At 32.5% G+C, this 20,225-nt stretch overlaps 1 protein-coding gene across 1 annotated transcript in view; it reads right to left on the bottom strand.

The window, feature by feature from the left end:
- The window catches only part of SPINK5 (serine peptidase inhibitor, Kazal type 5), a 99,028-nt gene that overhangs the window by 55,639 nt on the left and 23,164 nt on the right, over positions 1-20,225 (bottom strand). The window contains exons 5-10 of the mRNA XM_011979056.1: positions 10,220-10,347; positions 8,152-8,215; positions 7,137-7,264; positions 5,529-5,592; positions 2,238-2,365; positions 818-905 (exon numbers count right to left, since the gene is read on the bottom strand). Coding sequence (XP_011834446.1) covers positions 818-905; positions 2,238-2,365; positions 5,529-5,592; positions 7,137-7,264; positions 8,152-8,215; positions 10,220-10,347 — 600 coding nt within the window. The remainder of the gene's footprint in view (positions 1-817; positions 906-2,237; positions 2,366-5,528; positions 5,593-7,136; positions 7,265-8,151; positions 8,216-10,219; positions 10,348-20,225) is intronic.

Genomic DNA, 20,225 nt, shown 5'->3' with positions numbered 1-20,225 from the left:
AAGTTACACAGGAAGAAGGTGGCCTGATGGAGTAGCTTACTTAGGAGATCTGTTGACTGCACATCATAGAGGTCTGGAAAACTGTCTGTAAGAAATAAGCTGGGTTTCTATAGGAAGTGAAATGATCTGAATATACTCTAGAATATCTTCAAACATTGGAATTTTACAGCATCACTGACAGGTGGAACCATAGTTTCTTGTTTTCATATCCTATGAAATATGAACACTACATGGAGGATGAATTAAATCTTGAAGATTGAGAAAGATGGAGACTGACAGTGTACGGACCAGGCACGATGCCAATACATCAATGCAAAAGAAAACTATTAAGTGTCTGAGCTAAGAGGGTAGCAGTAGAAAAACAGACAGGTGGCTAGTTAAAAGATGCTTAGAAAGCAGAGCACAGTATAATTTAAAAGGAAGCACATTAAAATCCAAAACTGATATTGTTTTTTAAATAAATACCTTCACAATAGCTACCACACATTGAAGAATACATGTCACACTTTGAATTCAATGTTTTGATATATCACCTTCATTTACGAGTGCAAAACTATATTATTAATATGACTTGATTAATTTCCTCCATACACAGCTAGAAATTATAATGCCGTAATTTTTAAATCTAAGTTTCATAAAACAATAACTATAAATTAGTGTTCAGTAAACCTACTAGTAGTGTGGAAAATATTAAACAATATTGAAAATGCATACTACATAATATGCACTCTCACTCGCACATACCCCGCGCACACACACACACACACACCCCCCCACACACACAAGTTGTAACTAGATTGATCAAACTGATTCTCACCAAAATTTCTCTTTTAACTTCAGTTTTTCCTTCAGCTTTTCCCGAATTTTTATCTGTTTTACTGTTTTCCTCTGAAAAACGCCGCTTGCTGGAAAAAATAAAATATATGAGTAGAGAGGCTTCCGATCTTCATGTTACAAAACAGTCATTAGGTACAGATGGAAAAATATCTAAGTTGTCCTGAGTTTTAGTACAAACACTTTAAAAACACCTCAAATCCCCAAAAAGACCCTTTAATTTCACCTTTATACCATTTCCTTCCACTAAATGATCTTTTTTCTCATCTCCCTTTCTTAAAAGAAATTTAAAACTCTTCAGCTTAAATTCTACCTTTTTGAAGAAGATGTTCCAGTTCCCAAATACAAATGAGTTCTACGTGTATTGCTGTGTTTTTGTATCTGAATAGTCTTCTCTTATGCAATGGTTTTTATTGTATTTTGCAATATATAAATATGTGCACATGTCCATGGTTTATTTCTGCTACTGAATTTAAGCTTTTTGAGAGTGGGGGATCCTCATTCACATCTTCATTCATTCATTCACTCATCATTTACTGAGTAATTATGGTTTTTTGGGCATGCGTTGGCTGGGCCCTGGGCATGCAGGAGTATATAATACAAACACATACCCTGCCCTCTTGTAGTTCTTGAGGCTGGTAGACGAGACTGAAAGTCAACAAATACTTGGAGAAATAATTGTATAATTGCCAACTGTGATGGTGGTTATAAAAGACAATTACTAAGGATTATGAGAATTTAGTTTCAATTAGGGAGGGACTTTAGGAGTTCTTATCCAAGGAAAGATAATCTGAAATGTAATCTACAAGAGGAGGGGACATCAGCTGGCCAAGACTGGGAGGAACTGGCATAGGACAGGACACAGGAAAGGGCTCGTAGAGCTCGAGAAGCCGGAAGTGTCATGAGATGTCATCTAAGATATCTTCATAAATGCGATAATTTGTATGTTGTGAGATCTGCCCTTCTCTCAAGGTCATATGTCCCAGATAAAAAGATAAGAGTAATCCAATTAATCTATAAACCTGAAGTATCTAAGAGTGTTCCATCAACACTATTACTATGGGATAATTACTTAAGAAAAACAAAGTCTTGGTACCTGCTTTTACCTCTATTCTACGCTAGAATTAGTTCACAAAGAGATTCACGAAGGTCACAGGCGAATGTTAAGAAGTATGTTGTAAGTCAATATTTCAACAGGAAAATGGAATCCATTTGTCCTCAGAAATAGACAAACATCAGTAGCACCTACTCACTAGGTGGCATTATGATTTGTGGAGGACATAAATCAGCTCAAATGGTTCTCAATAACAAAGCTTCCTTTCAAAGTTATTTTTACTCATCAATCCAATCAATCTACACTTCGACCTTTTGAGTCACTCTGAAAAAACTCCTTCTATACTCACAAAATTTCAGCACACAGGGCGCATTTGTTGCCATGCATCCTGCCATCAGGGCCACGGACTGGATCACTTTCCCGTGTACAAAAAAGTCTTCCATTTCTCACTTGTTTTTCATATTCCTTGCAAAAATCCTTTGAAAAGACAATTATATTTATTTTACTTCATTTCATTTCAGGATATTTTATTTTTTGAGACAGGATTTTGCTGTATTGGTGGAGTGCAGGGGAATGATCATAGCTCACTGAAGCCTCCAACCTCTAGGCTCAGAGATCTTCCCACCTCAGCTTCCTAATTAATGGGACTACAGACATGCACCACTACACCCAGCTAATTTTTTTTCTTTTTTGGTAGAGACTGGATCTCATCATGTTGCCCAGGCTGGTCTTGAATTCCTTGGCTCAAGTAATCTTCCTGCCTTGGCCTCCCAAAGTGTTGAAATTATAGGCGTGAACCACCACATGAAGTCAACACGTGATTTTATTTACCATTTTTCTACTTTTTAACCTAGAGACTTTATAATAGATTTATTACCACAAAACATCAAGTCTAGAAGTTGGCAAATACATACAACATATTAATGAGAACTACTAAGAAATAGTAATTATATTGTCAACTACTTGGCACTTGTATGCATTATGTGGTATGTTTATTATAAGGTAAAAAAGAGCCTTGGAAAAAATAAAGCTGATCAAGAGTTTTCTTGGATTAAAACTGGGTATTTCTTTTTAACTTTCAAATCAGTAGGCATCCGGGGATCTCTTTCATGAGGTTCCAGCGCAAACACAACAAAACGCAGCAGCCAAATCACACACACATACATACACACACACACACACACACACACACACACAAACAACTGTGAGAAGATGAAATGTCTAAAAGTGACTTAATATGGATCAAGTCAAGAATAATTCAACCTAGTTTGTAAGTATAAAGAAACAAGATGCTATCCAATAGTGTTACACTTACTTTAGTTGATTTTCTCTATGGATCTGTGGATAATTTTTGTGTATTCTGCCTTCTTTATCCATGATCATTTCTGACATTGTAGAGAGACAGTACATCTAATTTCCTTTCACCCTCACCTTAGATGGATAGATCATCAAGACTGATACTGATTTAGAAGAGCTAAAAAAGGAGTGACTCTCCCACCCCCCAAAATAAAAAATCCAAGAAAGATTTGTTTTCAGATTTCCTGATGCTTTGGTTCACTACTTTCAGGCTACTTTCTGTGTTTTGAAAGCTCTACTATGTGATAAGGGCTAAACTTTACAAAAAAAAAAAAAAATGATACTCTAAGCTACTCTAGGCTTGGGGATCTCTATGTCATTAAACATTTTGTGGTGGGATATAGTACTACAATATGACCTACAAAAAGTCCTGGTCTATAACTTTCTTTTCAACTGTGTGACCTTCATCATTCCATTTCAGGCAAGAAAACATGGGCATAAAGAGCATGGCTAGGAGTCAAACGACCTGGGCCACTGTGTCTCTCACCCAACTGGGAGACCACAGTAAAGTCCCTTCTTTGGAAACACAATGTTACTACTTCTACAATGAGGTTTTTGGAACAGATGCTCTGTAGGATCTTTTCTAGATCTAGCATTCTTTGGTTTTTTTAAAAAAAAAAGTTCAACTTCCATTGGGATGCTTTAACAGAGAATCCTAACTGCTTCCTATTAAGAAGGTATTTATTTTTGGAGGAGCAGTGGATGTGCTCCAAGCGTCATGGTTGTAACAATCTAGAAATAGAGACGCAGAAGACAGTCACCTGATAGTCATAGCATGGTATACAAAATTAATGCTCAATGATTCTCATAAAAGAAACAATGATAATTTCAGTTTATAAGTTGTGACTCATCCAAGGAGATTCTGAAGAAACACTGTGTATGCAACCTAGTGACAAGTTAATTATAGGGAACATATTGAGCCATCACAATAAAGCAGTCCTATTCACACCATCGTGCCCAGTGACCCCACAAAACAATGACCCTAGCCACAGAGAGGAAGAGGGAAGCACAGAGAGACCTGATGAAAAACAAAGGAAAATAACTCTCTGTGTTTATGAAGCAATAAAATGTTAACTATCACTGGATGCCCCAAAGTTTTAGACTGAAATTTAACAACCACCACAAAAAAACTCCTTTTCAATCTTTGGCAAGTGTTGCATAAACTGTAGATGGTTCTGAATACTTAGTTTTCCTAAATGTAAACCTTTAACACCCTATTTAGGGTGAGAGCTTTGCTTCATTAAATAAGCATTACGAACTGAAGGGCTAGTTCTTGACTACCAAAAGGTGGTCTTGTTTCTTCCTTTAGGAAAACATAAGCCCTACAATCTTCAAAAAGGAGTGCACTTGTATTAGCACAAAAGTGTGCAGGATGTAGAATCACAGTCCAACAGGAAGGTAAAATTCAGGTCATTTATCCAACCTCTTTATTTTGCTGACAAGGAAATTAAGGCCCAGGATGATTATTTATTTAGTCTCCCACACCCACAGCATGACAAAACCAAGGTTAAAACTCAAGTGTTCTGACTTCTCAACAAGAGGTTAGCCATTTAGCAAAGAAACTGCTATCCCTCTCATTGAAAGTAGGTGATTTAAGAAATCCAGGCTATATTACCTAAAGTGCTTATTCAAAACATTTTATACTAGATTGAATAATTAAATTATGAAGTAATTTCAAAAAAAATAATTTTAAGGATATTGTTTAAAACACAATCTAAAAATTTGTCTTTTTTTTTTTTTTTTTTTTTTAGCAGAACCAAGACCTTTGTAAGTGCAGGTTTTTCTGAACAGAATAATCACAATGGAAAAGTTAATAACTTCAACTTGTGTCAATTTAATTACACATAAAATGCACTAGTGGATATAGTGTTTAAAAGACTGTCACAATTTTAAAATTATTCCTGTTTAATTTATATTATATTGCCACTTTTAAACAATTTATTCAGAGTAAAATGGGTTTACACTAAACCAAAAAGAAGGCTGCTAGAAATTAAGCAGAGTTTGGTTTGTATAAACTTTCTATCTTATACCTTCTTTTGGGGGCTGGAGGAATGGAGAAACACGGGTGGAAATTGCACATTTTGGGCCTTAGGTAGGAAATGCTGTTTTCAATCTGAATCTAATGATTAATATTCTAGGAACAGTCAATTTGGGGAATTTTGATATTAAGAAAAATATATAATAATAAAAGACAATGACTTTATTTCATTACTTAAATGTTTAGGCATAAATTTGTTAATATTTATGGCCACAAGAACCAAATTGTGTTGGTGAGTCATTTTACCTTTTCAGCATTTCGTCGAATTCTAGTTTCACCCTGTCGCTTGGCATTTTCAGTTTCTTTTAAACTGTTAAGAAAAGTAAACAGTTGGTCAGTTTATGACTCAATCATATTTTCAGTATCCTCAGTCCTGTGCTAAACACTTTCGTATCCTCTGCTACGACTTGCTGAAAATGATCCACTTACAAGAGACAAGCATTTCCCTGTCTTCAATGCCTGAGCCAGAGAAATTGCCAAAGATAAGGAAAGAAAGAAAGACAGCAATAGTGGATCTGGGAAACTTGCTTTCTGTAAATTAGCTTTCTTGCCTATAGTAAGAAAGGGTGTGAAACTGATTCACTGACAGTCAATTCGAAGCTTTGTTCTGTAAAACTGAATGGGTGTGACACCTTGATTGACAAACAGAAGATTGTCAGGAAAATTCCCTTTAACAGGCAGAACCAAGAGCTTTAAAATAATGCTGTGACAAGGGTGAAACCAAACTGAGCGTTTGAGGCATTGCCATCCACACCCTTAAGTATAACGTTGTATACCTTGTAAAGTATTTGTTTGCTTTCATGTAAAAATATTAAGTTGTTAATGAAAGCTACATTTGAATTGAGCTTTAAGCCCTTTCACGTCTATCATTTGATTAGCATCTCATCCTGGAGATAGGTGTGGCTATCTCAGTTCCCCAGAGGAAGAAACCAGGAGTTAGAGAAGTCAAATTCCCCTTTTCACGTAATGCATTAAAAAAAAAAAAAACAAAAAAAACAGAATTAGGACAGATTTGAACACTGAGAGAACATGTCTCCTAGATAAGAAAGTGGAAATCAGGCTGATTTCCTGTCTGGAAACCAGTTATCATCACCGTTTTGTAAACCTGAATGGACATGTCCTTGAATTCTACAAGGACTAACAGTAATTTTCAAAGGCAGGTGTGACGTTTATTAATCAGTTAAATCTCTGTCCTGATTTTAAAGTTCTAGTGATGTAAATATGGCAATTTAAGGCCTGCTGGCACATGAATCAGATAATCTAAACATTGTTTAACAGCCAGAATATGAAAGACTAATTAGATCTTATCCACATCTGCCTCTTCAATGTCCAAGCACTGCCAGGCACTCAGATAAAGATTAACCCAATAGTCCTTCCTTTCGTAATGATCTGTGTTCCACCTTTTAAACTAATAAATAGATTCAAACACATGGCATTATTACTATTATTATTTTAATTAGCCTCACATTACTCAGGAAGGGTCTCTACATATGCCCAAATGAAGCAATGGATGTCAAACGCCTGACCTAGATCATTCCGTAAGAAAGTGCTTTCTAAATTTTAAAATATTGTGCCTTATAAAACACTATGCATTTTCAAATTACTGTAATTTAAAAGAAGTAAGAGTCTTGAATTTAATAACTAACATGCCACCTTATTCTCTCCTTTTAAGAAACTTCAATCAATGATATGAAGAAAAAGAAAAGAAGCCATTCTGTGAGAAAGGCTATTTTACATTGTAAAGACAAAGAATTGCATGCTTCATGAAAAGGATTTTATCTCCCTGCAGAGCGATTCTCAGGGCAGCAACCAAGAGCATCATCATCAAGTTCACCAGGGGAAGATGCTACTTACAATAGCTCAGCACACATTGCACACTTATTGCCATGTGTCTTCCCATCAGGACCAAGAACAGGATCATTTTCCCTTGTGCATCCAAGTCTTCCATCTTTAACAAAGGGCCGAAAAGCACTGCATACATCCTGAAGAACAGGGAAAAGAACTGGAAAGTTACCAAGATTGTAATGCTGATAACACTGTTTTCAGAACTATTATAGAACTCAGTCCCGCTGACATTGCTGTGGGCCACTTAGAGCAGTACCAGCTGTGTAGATGTAGCTCATGTGTAGATGTAGCTCAGTAAGTACTCTATAATTCACGTGGTTAAATAAAAAACTTTTTTACTTGTTTATTCATTTATTTAGTAAACAGCTAACCCACTGTGTGCCAGAACTCAGACAGAGCACAGTCCTTGCCATTAACTTGCTCCCAATCTCCTAGATGATAAAAAGAGACATTTAAAGTAGCAAGATGCTAAATGACTTGGTAGAAGTAACCTCAGGTGCTCTGGAAGCTTATAAAAAGGGCATCAGACCTTGAAAATTAGGAAAATCATTCACCTGGAAAAAGACAAGTGTGACATGTATGAGATCCTTTCTTCCTTCCCCTTCCCCTACCATCACAGGCTCACAAAATTGTATCATAGAAAAAAATCTATTTAGTTCAAATCTCATTTTACGTTAAGTAATTTGTCCAAGTTCTCCAAACAGCAAGTGACACTGCTAGGGTTTTAACTCAGGCTAAATGACTGAAGTGTACTGCGTATGTAGTTTCCCTTTTATTTTTTCTTCTTCTCTTTAATAGAAAGCAGAAATAGATTGAAAGGTCTAACCACCAAAGTAATCTGATCCAGTTTCAGAGACTATAATTAGCTTTTTCATATTAGTGGGCAGTACCGGATATTCCATTTCACATAAAGCAAGAATTACTTCCTTCCAAGGCTCCCACCTAAGAAGGAAGAGGAGAGCACCTACTTCCTATTTGAAGTTAGCCTCCCAGGATTTCCCATCACGCTGACATTTGACCTCACCTGCTCTGGATTACTGCTCTTACATTCCCCTTCACTCTTTACACCAATTTGGGACCCGGTTTTCCTAGAATCAAAAGTTAGTAGACACAGCAGTTTAATATCACAGAACTTCCCACCATTTAAACCTAACCGGTCTACATTGCATTGTCATTATCCTTTGCTCCCGAAAACAGCTGCCACATAGTATTATTTCATTACTTTTTCTAATAAAAACCACTGTTTATAACGTAAAGTCAAAGAAATGTAGTTAACATGGAAGAGATGGTAAAGATTCAGACTTGTAAGTATTATTTACAGAAATCTTCTTTTAACCTTTATTTAGAGGAGGGATCCACATCAGAAGATGGGGAAAAGTAAAGCTTGTAACTGCATAATATATACCCTTCAGTCCCCAAGGAACTTTGTTGTTTTAAATAAACAAAGTCAAATTTGTATTATCTAACATCCCATTATACTACTCTTTATTTGGGTTATGAAGACTAGTATTTTATTTTTCGTAGAAAGTACATAAAGTCTTGATAATTAATTTTATTCAGTCTAGTAGACCTTTAAAGTATATCTGAAAACACAGAACCGGAAATGTAAGAGATATTTTCTAATTTGTCAAAAGTTAAAGCAGATGACAATGATAATATCTGTAAAACAATAAAAATTTAGTAAAAGCAACATAAAGAAAAAACTAAATATTTTCAAATGATAAAAAAAAAGGTATTTCAAAGGATATCAGCTGAGAGAGCACTATAAAAATCAAATATTCAATTTTATTATAGAGCCTCCTAGCAGCCAGAGCTGCGAGGAAAACAATACAAGGAGAAGTATGATTTCTTCGCATAGTACAAAGAAATATATCAGAAATTAGGGGAGAGAAACTTACACCTGGACCAGAGATTTAAAGACTCATAATGGGATTCGCCACATAAAGACACGGTAAGAATTAAATATATAGCATGCTCATACTTGTGCTACACAATATATATCTGATAAAAATCTGTATGTTCCTCATATATCTATGTTTGTTTTCTGTTTCTCTATGTTGACCCTTGGTGAGAGTTGAGGACATAATTTTAAAGTGAATTTCTCAAAATACCATCATGCAAAGGATGAGAGTGTTTTAATGCAGTCTTACTTTGTTGAAAATATTTATTCCAAGGAGAGCTAAAGCTTGCAGGATCTCAGAAAGTGAATAATTATAATATCCCTCATTAGCCTATATAAACATTGGTTTTTATATTTGCAAAGCCTTAAGATCAGGCAATTCAAGATTGAGGTCACAAGCCAGAACCTGCAAAGCAGGTATGTCACCTTGTGAGTGAAGACAGTTGATAACCAAACCTAGCATTTAGGGTGGAGAAAGAACAAAACACGGACAAGATATAGGACAGTAAGATGCCTTAGCTATTTGGTAAATGTTTAGAAATGGGAAGAAATGTAATATTGAAAGTCCCAATTATCTACTCTAATATTACATATTATTAAACACTCAATAAACATAATTTGATGATGAAATAATTCTCTGTGAAAAAGGGTATACTCATAGATAAACAAATAGATGATAGATGATGGATAGATAGAAGATAGATATGTGTATGTATATATACACATATATATGTATGTGTATCTACATAAATATATTCTATATTCTGTTATATATTGTAATCATATAATCTATATCTTATAGATTATAAAATAGTAAATCTATATTTTATTATAATATTAACTCTATAATGTTTTATTATATTAAATCTATATTTTATTATACATTTTAAATATAAAAACTGTAACATTTTATAGATTATGAACATATAATGTATAATCTCCCTATCCTGTCTACTTCATAAAGTGATAACCATCTGATAAATCATACATAAAACTGCTTTGTAAAATATAAAGTGTTACGCTATACACCTTTATTTGTCTTCAGAGTAGTAAAAGAAGTGGTACTAATAATTTAGGAATGGCTAACTCCCACACAATGAATCGTTATCTTAAAGACTGTAGGAAAAACTGTGTCATGTAATTATAGAGAGAACATGTTTTAGGGAGAAAGCCTACTTCAGAGAATACTCACGCATTCTCAGCACACAGTTCACATCTGTTGCCATATGTTTTCCCATCTGTGCCACAAACAGCTTCATAAAAATCGGGACAGATAAAATCTCCATCTCTTTCTCCTTTTTTAAAATCATCACAATTCAGCTGCAAAAGACATGATCAAGGAACATCAAAATATAAGAGACAAAATAGTTCTTGGATGTATAAATAGATTAACATTTTAAGCCCACAATAATGTAAATTGCTAGAGAAGAAAAAACATATCATGAAGGCTATAGTGAGCTAATAAATTTATGGTCAATAAAGCGTGATCCAAGAACAGAGATAAAATTAGATTTCGAAGGAAAGAATTTCAGTATCACTTCAGCCACTTGCTCTCTGGGCAAAGTAGACCAAGTCACAGCTCTGAAACTTGGCATACTGTTTGTCTGTCCAATCCTGCCTGCCTTCTCCACAGAGTAGTAGTGAGGTCCAGTAGATTAAGGATATGAAAGCTCTTAGTAAAGTATAAACTACAGTAAAGTTTCTATTATTATAGATTAGGACAGTAATTAAGAGCAGGATTGTTTGTTTCATATTTCTAAGTCTGCCGCTTAAGCTGTTGGACTTGGACAAGTTATTTAACACCTCTATGCTTTAGTGTCCTCATTTGCAAAATGGTTATAATTTCGTCAACCTCTCAGGACTATATAGGGATTTAAATATGTTAATTCATGTATAGCACTTGGAACAGTGCCTGGCACAAAACCATTTATTGTTGTTGTTGTTGCTGTTTTCAATGTTTTCTCTACTGACAAGCCAAGAAAACTAAGCATCTTTTAGGTATGGCAGGAGAAAGCCCAAATCTCTATTCTAATAACGTTGACATATACTTAGGAACAAACTTGATGGTAAAGAAAAACAAATGCACAAAGTAATAACTGAAGACTAGTGTTCCAGTCTCAGACCTGCCACCCACTCACTTCACCTCTTTGCACCTCACTTTCCTCATCAGGAAAATGGAAATTCATACCCTACCTACATTCCAGATTTGCAGTAAGGATCAAGTGAATTCTTATGAAACACTATTTGGCAACTTGTTATTGTGAAATGACCTAGCTAAAAAAGATATAGAGTTAACTTGAATTTAACTTTTATCTAAAATCAAATAATAAAACTGGATAATTTTTCTTTAGAATATCACATTGCAAAATACAATTTCATGTCATCACTGTCAAAATAAAGACATTTTAATGAAAAATATGAAACACTTAGAATGTAGACCTATGATGAATCAGTATGTCACACAATATAAAGAATAAAAGTAGGATACAGAAGATCAGATTGAGAAGCTTTTATCTAGAAGGACAAGAACTGAAAATAGAAAAGAAAAGCTAAAGAACATACTCCACTATTCATATGTTTAGAAAGAAGTTAAAAATAGATTGAACATAAGATAAGCAGTGGCCATATATGTTGTTTCATTCATTTATTTGTTCATTTTTCCACAAAATTTATTACACATTAGCTACACTTTAGCACTCTTCTGGACTGTGAAGCTGCCACAGAAAAGAATAAAATAAAAGAGGGAGAGAGAGGAAAAAAATGGAATACATATTCTAAGGAGCTTACATTCTGATAGAAAGAGACAGATATGTACAACAACTATAGATTACAGTAAGTGCTTTCAAAAATAAACAGAAAAATACAATAGTGATCAGAATGAGGACTATTTTAGATATAGCAGCAAAAAAACGTCTTTCTACAAAGGTGACATTTGAGGTGAGATGAGATTATTGAGGCTGTGTCAACCATTAAAAATTTGAGAGAAGAACATTCTAGGCATAGAGAATGGCAATTGAAAAGGATTTGTGGTGGAAACTAGACTGTCCTTTTTAAGGAATGGACAGAAAGAAGGGAAATCTGACTGAAGCATAAAGAAAAAACAGGATGGCTATTGGTTTTCTCTCAAAAATCATTCCTGAAAAAACTACAGAAGCATAGGGAAATTATAGATCAAAGTAATTAACTCAAAACAATCACTGCTATCCCCCTTAACCAGAAAATCAACAGCAACATACTAACTAGGTCACAGGTGTAGACAGGGGAATGACAGAGCAAGGCAAAAGGCCAGCTGGGAGATGATGAAAACAGGTGCAAGGATTTATGACTACACCTCCTTTCCCTCCAACCCCCTAGGTGGTGGATCACAACCTACAGAAAACACCTCTTCCTAATGTTGACATTGCCTGAGAGCTTACCATGGATTCCCGACCTGGTGAAGTGGCAGTAAACTAGAGTGGAAAAGAGTAGATTCAGAACCTCCAGCTCTGGGTCTTGTCTCTTTTTCTATCCTTATACTCACCGGAAGGGCTACATACTGAAGCTTGACATTGAACATGACCTAACTGAATTTAGCAGAAAAAATAAATACAGCCATTATGGAATATTACAATAAAAATATCTGTATATCTGGCAAGTAAAAAACAGAATATACTAAACAACATGTATCAATTGAAGTAGAAACATTGGAATGGGCAGAAAAATATTTTATCAAGTCTAACTACGCTGTGGAGAGATAAGAGAAGATATCTGCATAAACAAATGTAAAACAATAACAAGAAACAAGTTATAAAGGAAGAACGAAGTGGAAATTTTGAATATGGAAAATATTCAAATGATAATAAATCTAGCAATATAAAGAATAAAGATGGGATAGGTACAAATAAATAATGAACCTGTAAACCAGATGATCAGATCAAGGAATTCTCCTAGAAGGCAATGGAAATAAGAAACTATTTTTCTAAAAAAGGAAAAGCTAAAAAACATCTAAAATAGAATTAGAAGTCTCCAATGGAAGGAAATAAATATAGAAAGAAATATCTGAAGAAAGGAACGATTTCTATAATTAACAACAATAACAATAAAAAGAATAAAAGAGAGAAAAGCAATAAGAATTTTAAACTAAAATCAAGCTAATAACAAAATTGTGTTTACAGAAAATATATGGAGAGCAGATTAACATACATTTGGAGAGAAGACAAAGATATTGACAACAGACACAGATATTAGCAATAGAATAAATAATCAAACAATGGCTGTTTGTTTAGGGATAGTCAGGATAAAAACGAAAGTAAATCACCACCCAAAAAAAGCTAGAAACAATAAATTACTAAGTATAGTAACTGAAAATATTTTTTAAATGAAAGAACTGAATCTTACTATAACAGAAATAACAATAAATACAAATGGGCTATACCTAAAAATTAAGAGACAATTGGTTACTGGATGTTTAAAAAAGAATCAACCCATGTATTGAGAAAAATTAAAACTAAAAGGCATGCAAGTATCAAAACAATACGATAATAAAAATATACAAGACAAAAATGAATAAGAAGAGAACATATGCAGCAAATTAACACTTAAAAATTAGAATTTAGTCCAAAAATGTGTCATAAGTGACAAAAAGGACAGTATATGAAGTAAGAAAAGACAAGAACAAGAACAAGAAAGTGTAACAATCATGAGCATATATTCACCTAATAATATAGACTTTAAATATGTCAAACAATACAAATAGAATGTAATAGAATTAAATAAATCAATAACTGAAGTTAGAGATTTAAGCAAACACTTCTCAGAAATTTACTTATTAAGTAAAATAAAAAGAATCTTAAGCCATTAGATTTTTATGAACAACTACAGCCAAGAAACAGAAAATAAACATTTTTTTTAGAATGTATAAAACACTCATAAAAGCAGAATATTTGTTAGGTCACAAACTATTAAGAAATAACAAATAATCAATACTACATTATTTATGTTATCTGACCAAAATTTAATAAAATTAAAAGCTAATATAAAATATTTTAAAGTTCCACATATTTGAAAATTAGATAATCTATTACTAAATAACATTGGGGTAGAGAAATTAAGAAGTGTTTGGAAAATAATGATAAATAGAAACACTTAAAGCATAAATCCTGAGATATATAATTATTAATATCTTTAAATATATTTGTCGGAAATTTTTTAAAAATTAAATTTAAAGTATTCCTCAATCCCATTGTAAAATAAACAGCAACAAACATAAAGAAATAAGAATTAACACCATAGAAACAGAAACCACAGAGAATATTATCAAAAAACCTGTTACAAAAGATTTCTAGTAGGACTGACCAAAGAGAAAAGCAATATGAAAAGTAAAAATATATGGAATGATAATTAAAAATAACCACATAAATGTTGAGACATTAATATGATTAAAGCATTTTATAAGTATCAGTATGCTAATACATTTGAAAACCAAATTGGATATATGACTACAAAAAAAGTATAAGATAACTACCTTTGTTACAACAGGTCAATAAACTTTAATCCAATTGATATATTGGTCTGAGATATTCCCACCCCAAAATAACTCAGTCCCAATAGATTTACAGTCTATTTTTCTGAAGGTCTAGGAAAACCTGTATTAAATAATAGTAATGTACAAATCATTCCAAAGCAGTTACAATTATATAAACTGAAAAATAAAATTCTAAACCGCTTTATTGAGGTATTACTTACATACTATAAAAGTCACCCATTTAAAGTGATTGAAAGTATTCAATGATTTTTAGTAAATGAATAGAGTTGTACAACCATCATCAGAACCTGGTCTTAAAATATTTTCATCACCCCACGAGATTCCCCTGTGCTTCTGTACAGTATGTCCCAGCTCCCAGCTCCAGCTTCAAGCAATCATTAAACTTTTTTCTGACTCTCTAAATTTGCCCTTTTTGGACATTTCATATAAATGGAATTATAAATATGTAATTGTTTAATTCTAGCTTCTTTCACTTTGCATAGTGTTTTTGAAGTATCCATATTGCAAAATTGTCAGCAGCACATCCCTTGTTATTGTTGAATAATATTTCAATGTATAAATATACTTATTTTGTTTATTCATCCAGCAGTGGACATTTGGATTGTTTTCAGTCTAGAACTATTTTTAAAAATGTTGCTATAAATATTCACATGCCTGACTTTCTATGGACATGTATTTTCACTTCACTGAATACCTAGGACTAAATTTTCTGGATCATATGGCCAATCTGTTTAAATCTTTAAGAAGTTCTCAAACTGTGTTCCAATGTGGCTGTAACCTTGTATATTACCCCATTCTATCTACATGTGTTCCAGTTTCTCCACACCCTTAACATTTTGTATTTTCTGTCTTTGTGATTATAGTCATTCTAGTGGGTATGTGTAGTGATACCCCATTGTGGTTTTAATTAGCATTTTCCTAAAAATAGTGTTGGACAACTTGTTATGTGCTTATTATCTTTGGTGTAATATCTATACTTAATTGAGTTGTCTCCTTATAAGGTTGTAACAGGTTTTTATATTTTGTCCATTTAAGTCCTTACTTACTTTGTAAGTTGTGAGTATTTTTTCTCCCTGTCTATGACTTGCTTTTTCATTGACTTCTTGTTGTCATTTGAAGCACACAAATTTGCAATTTTTACAATTTCATTTTATTAACTTTGTATTCATGGATTGTGCTTCTGATTTTATATCTGAAGTCACTCTACCTAACCCAAGTTCATGATTTTTTTCCTACGATATTTTACTTGAGAAGTTTTATATATTTAGCTTTTACATTTAGTACTAAAATGAAATTTAATTTTTGTGTATGGTGTAAGGTAACATTCTGTTTTTAAAATTAACTGTATTCAATTTTCTCAGCATTATCTTGACATGTTGGTTAACTATTAACTGACCATAAAAGTAAGTAATCTCAATTCTATTCCCCTAATCTTTATGCCTATCTTGAAATAATAGCACACTGTTATGATCATTATTGTATTATAACAAAATTTAAATTCAGTTACTGTTAAGTGTCCCAATATTTTTTATATAAATAGTAGGATCATCTGCTCTACTTCTACCAAAAAGAAAGCCTGACGAGATTTTGATTGGGAATATGTTGAATTTATAGATTAATATTGGGAGAACTGCCATCTCAACAATATTGAGTTTTCTCATCTATGAACATGGACTATTTATTTCACTAGCTATTTTGATCTTTCATTTCTCTCAGCACCATTTCATACTTTTTAGTGTATAAGTCTTGAATTCATTTTGTTAAGTTTATTTCTACATTTTTATGCTCTTGTGAATGAAATTAATATTTAAATTTTCAAATTGTTCATTGCTAGTATATAGAAATACAATAGAGTTTGTATTATTAATCTTGCACACTGAAATCTTACTAAACTCATTTATTAGTTCTAGTAATTTTTCTTTTTGTGGATCCTTAGAACTTTTCACATATGGCATCATGTTTTGGAATTAAAGATAGTTGCTTCGTTTCCAATAAAAAATGTATTTAATTAATTAATTAATTTTGCCTTATACTGGCTAAGAACCTCCAGTACAATGTTGAATAGTAGTGGTGACAGTAAACCACCCTGTGCTTTCTTCTCAATCTTAAGGGCAAAGCATTCATTCTCTAACCATTAATTATAATGTTAGTTGTAGATTTTTCACAGACGTTCTTTAACAGACTGAAAAAGCTTACTTCTATTGATAATATTTGTATGAGTTTTCATCTTGAAAGAGTGCTGGATTTTCATAAGTGATTTTTCAACATCTATTAAGATAATCATGTGGTTTTGCCCTTTATTCCATTAATATAGTGTATTAGACTAATAGATTTTCTGTTCCTAAACCAACATTGTTTTCTTGGGATACTTCTTATTTGGTAATGATTTATTTATTTTTTTCATATTGCAGATTCACTTTACCAGTGTTTTGTTACGGATTTTTCTGTCAATGTTTATGAGGAATATTTGTCAGTAGTTTTCTGCTTTTGTGATATCTTCTACATTTTGTATCGGAATAATGCTGGACTGATGTAATGAGCTGTAAAGTGTCTCCTCTTCTTTCTGAATGAATCTGTAAAGGATTCATATTATTTCTCCTTTCAGTATATAACAGAAATTGCCAATGAAGTCATCTGTTCTTGGGCATTTTTAAAATTTAATTATTTATTTATTTTACTTATACTGTAAGTCTATTATGATTTTCCATTTCCTCTTGGGTCAATTTTCAATAATTTGATTATTTCTAGGAATTTTTCTATTTCATCTAAGTTATTTAATGTGGTGGCATAATATTTTTCATAATATTCATCATAAGCCTTGTAGTTTCTCCAGGGCACATACTGATGTCTCCTATTTCGGTCTTGATTTTGGTAATCTTTGTCTTCTGTTCTTTTCTTGAAGGCAAAATAAAACTAAGGGTTTGTCAGGTTTGTTGATCTTTTCAAAGAACCAACATTGGTTTTACTAACTTTTTCTATTATTTGTATGCTTTGTGCTTTATTAATTTCTCCTCTAATCCTTATATGTCCTTTCTTCTGCTTGCTTTGGGTTTAGTTTGCTAAACTTCGTTTTCTAATCTTCTCAAGGTAAAGGCTTAAGTTATTGAATCTTATCTCTTATTTCTGATTAAGCCATTTAAATCTCTAGAAGGTGCTTTTGAGGAGTGCAATAAGTCTTAAATTGTAGTCTTTTTGTTTTTTTTCAATTCAAATTATTTTCCAATTTCTCTCAAGATTGTTTCTTTGACCCACCAATTGTTCAGAAGCGTGTTGTTTAATTTCTAAATATTTGGTGATTTTCATGATTCATTTTCCTTGTTGGGTTTGAATACAATTCTTTTGTGGTAAAAAAAAAATACTATATATGATTTTAATATATTAAAGTTTATTATGTTTGTATCTCAGTATATAGTGTATCCTGAAAATATTCCTCTGTTGCTTTAAAATAACACATATTCTACAATCAATGTAGAAGCATTCTCTATATTTCAGTTTAGGTTGAATTAGTTGATAGTATTCTTCAAGTATTCTGTTTGGTAATATTTAGTCTAGCTGTTGTATCAGTATTTTATGTGGAGTATTGAAATTCCTAGCAATTATTTTTGAATTCTTCTTTTTATTTCTTTTAATTATAGCATTTTTTGTTATATAAATTTGGAGCCTCTGTTAGGTGTATATACATTTATCATTGTTATATTTCTTAACGTATTAGCACTTTTAAAGTTATAAAATATCCCTATTTGTCTCTAATAATGCCTTAATGTCTATTTTATCATATATTAACATAGCCAATCCTGCTCCCTTATGGTTAAACTTAGCATGGTACCGATCTTTTATCATTTCAACTGTTTGTGTCTTTGAATCTAAGGAGCATCTACTGGAGATAGCTTATAGTTCCTTTGTTATTATTTGTCAGTTTCTGCATTTTGATTGGGATGTTCAAACCATTTATGTTTAATATAATCACTAATATGGTTGTATTTACATTTCTATTTTTCTATTTGTTTTCAATATGCTTTTGTCCTTTTTTGCTTCTCTGTTGTTCTGCTACTACCTTGTTTTGGGTTAAATATTTCTAGTACACCTTTATAATTCCTTTGTCGATGTTATATATTTGTTATATATGTTATTTTCTTAGTAGCTACTCTAGTAATTACAATATGCACCTTAGTTTATTACAAACTACTTCAGAATAATACTTAATCCTGGTAAAATACAGAAGCTTTGCCTTAATAAGGCTTTATTTTCTCTATCACCCTTTATGCTATTGTTGTCATATATGTATATACCTGATAAAACAGCATTATAATTATTGCTTTGTATACTAAGATTATTTCTTTAAAATAGGCTAAGAGATTAACCCAATTTTCACCGTTTCTGGTGCTTTTCATTTCTGTCTGTGGGTCCAAGCTACCATCTGGTAGTTATTTCCTTTCAGCTAAATGACTTCCCTCATTATTATTTTTAAGGTAGTTGTGTTAAAAACAAAGTTTCTCTGAGATTTCTTTAGTACGGTAATGTCTCTATTTTGTTTTAATTTTTGTAGGATAGTTTTAGAGAATACAGAATATTACTTAATCTTTTTTTCTTTCAGCATTTTGAACATGTCATTTTACTGCCTTCTGGCCTTCATTTAGATGAGGGGCCAGTTTTTAATTTTATATAGCCTGTATATAGGATGTGTCATTTTTCTCTTGCCACTTTCTAAATTTTCTCTTTGTTTTTCTTTATTTCAGCATTTTAATCATGATGAGCTACACGTGGATCTCTTCATAGTTATCCTATTTGGGGTAAATTGAGTTTCTTAGGTGTTAAAATTAATTTTTTCCATCCAATTTAAGCATCTTAGGCCATTGTTTCTTCAAATAATTTTTGTATTCCTTTTTATCTCACCTCTATTTCTGGTATTCCCATTAGGCATATGTTGGCTTGCTTACTGCTGTCTCAAAAAGTGTATAATTTTGTTCATTTTTCTTCTCTATTGTTTGTCTCTGTATTTCCATTGTTCGTTTTTATTAAGCTTTCTTCAAGTTTGGTAATTCTTTTTTGTAAGGATTCACATATCTGCTTTTGAGGCTGTCTATGTAACTTTTCATTTCAGTTATTGTGCCCTTCAACTCCAGAATTTTCACTGGGTCTTTTAAAAAATTATTTGTATCTTTTCATTGAAAGTTTTTATTGGCACATTCATTGTTATTATAGTTTCTTGTGAACCCTCAAACATGATTTTTTTGGTATCCTGAATACATTTTTAATAGTTGCTTCAAGTCTTTGTCTGCCAAACCTAACGTCTGTACACAGCTAAAGACAAATTCCACTAATTTTTTCCTTGAGTATGGGTTGTATATTGTTGTTACTTTGAAAATTTTATAACTATTGATGAAAACTTTTTTTTAATCTCACTAACCTGGATTATAAAAACTGAACATTTTGATTATAAAAACTGAATGTTTTAGGTAATAAGTGCTCAGGTTTACAATTTTTTCTTTAAATATTGTTTTCGTTGCTTTTTTATTCTTTTTTTTTTTTTTTTTTTTTTTTTTTTGAGACGGAGTCTCACTCTGTCGCCCAGGCTGGAGTGGGCACTGCCATGGCCTGGCCTCAGCCTCCATTCCAGCCCAGCCTTGCCACCCCAACCTCGGTCCATTTTTTGTTTTCGTTTTTTTTTTTTTTT

This window comes from Mandrillus leucophaeus, unplaced genomic scaffold (genome assembly GCF_000951045.1).
Source record: "Mandrillus leucophaeus isolate KB7577 unplaced genomic scaffold, Mleu.le_1.0 Scaffold1036, whole genome shotgun sequence".
NCBI lineage: Eukaryota > Metazoa > Chordata > Mammalia > Primates > Cercopithecidae > Mandrillus > Mandrillus leucophaeus.
The sequence above is the reverse complement of the archived record's forward strand: the minus strand, read 5'-3'. Positions and strand labels throughout refer to the sequence as shown.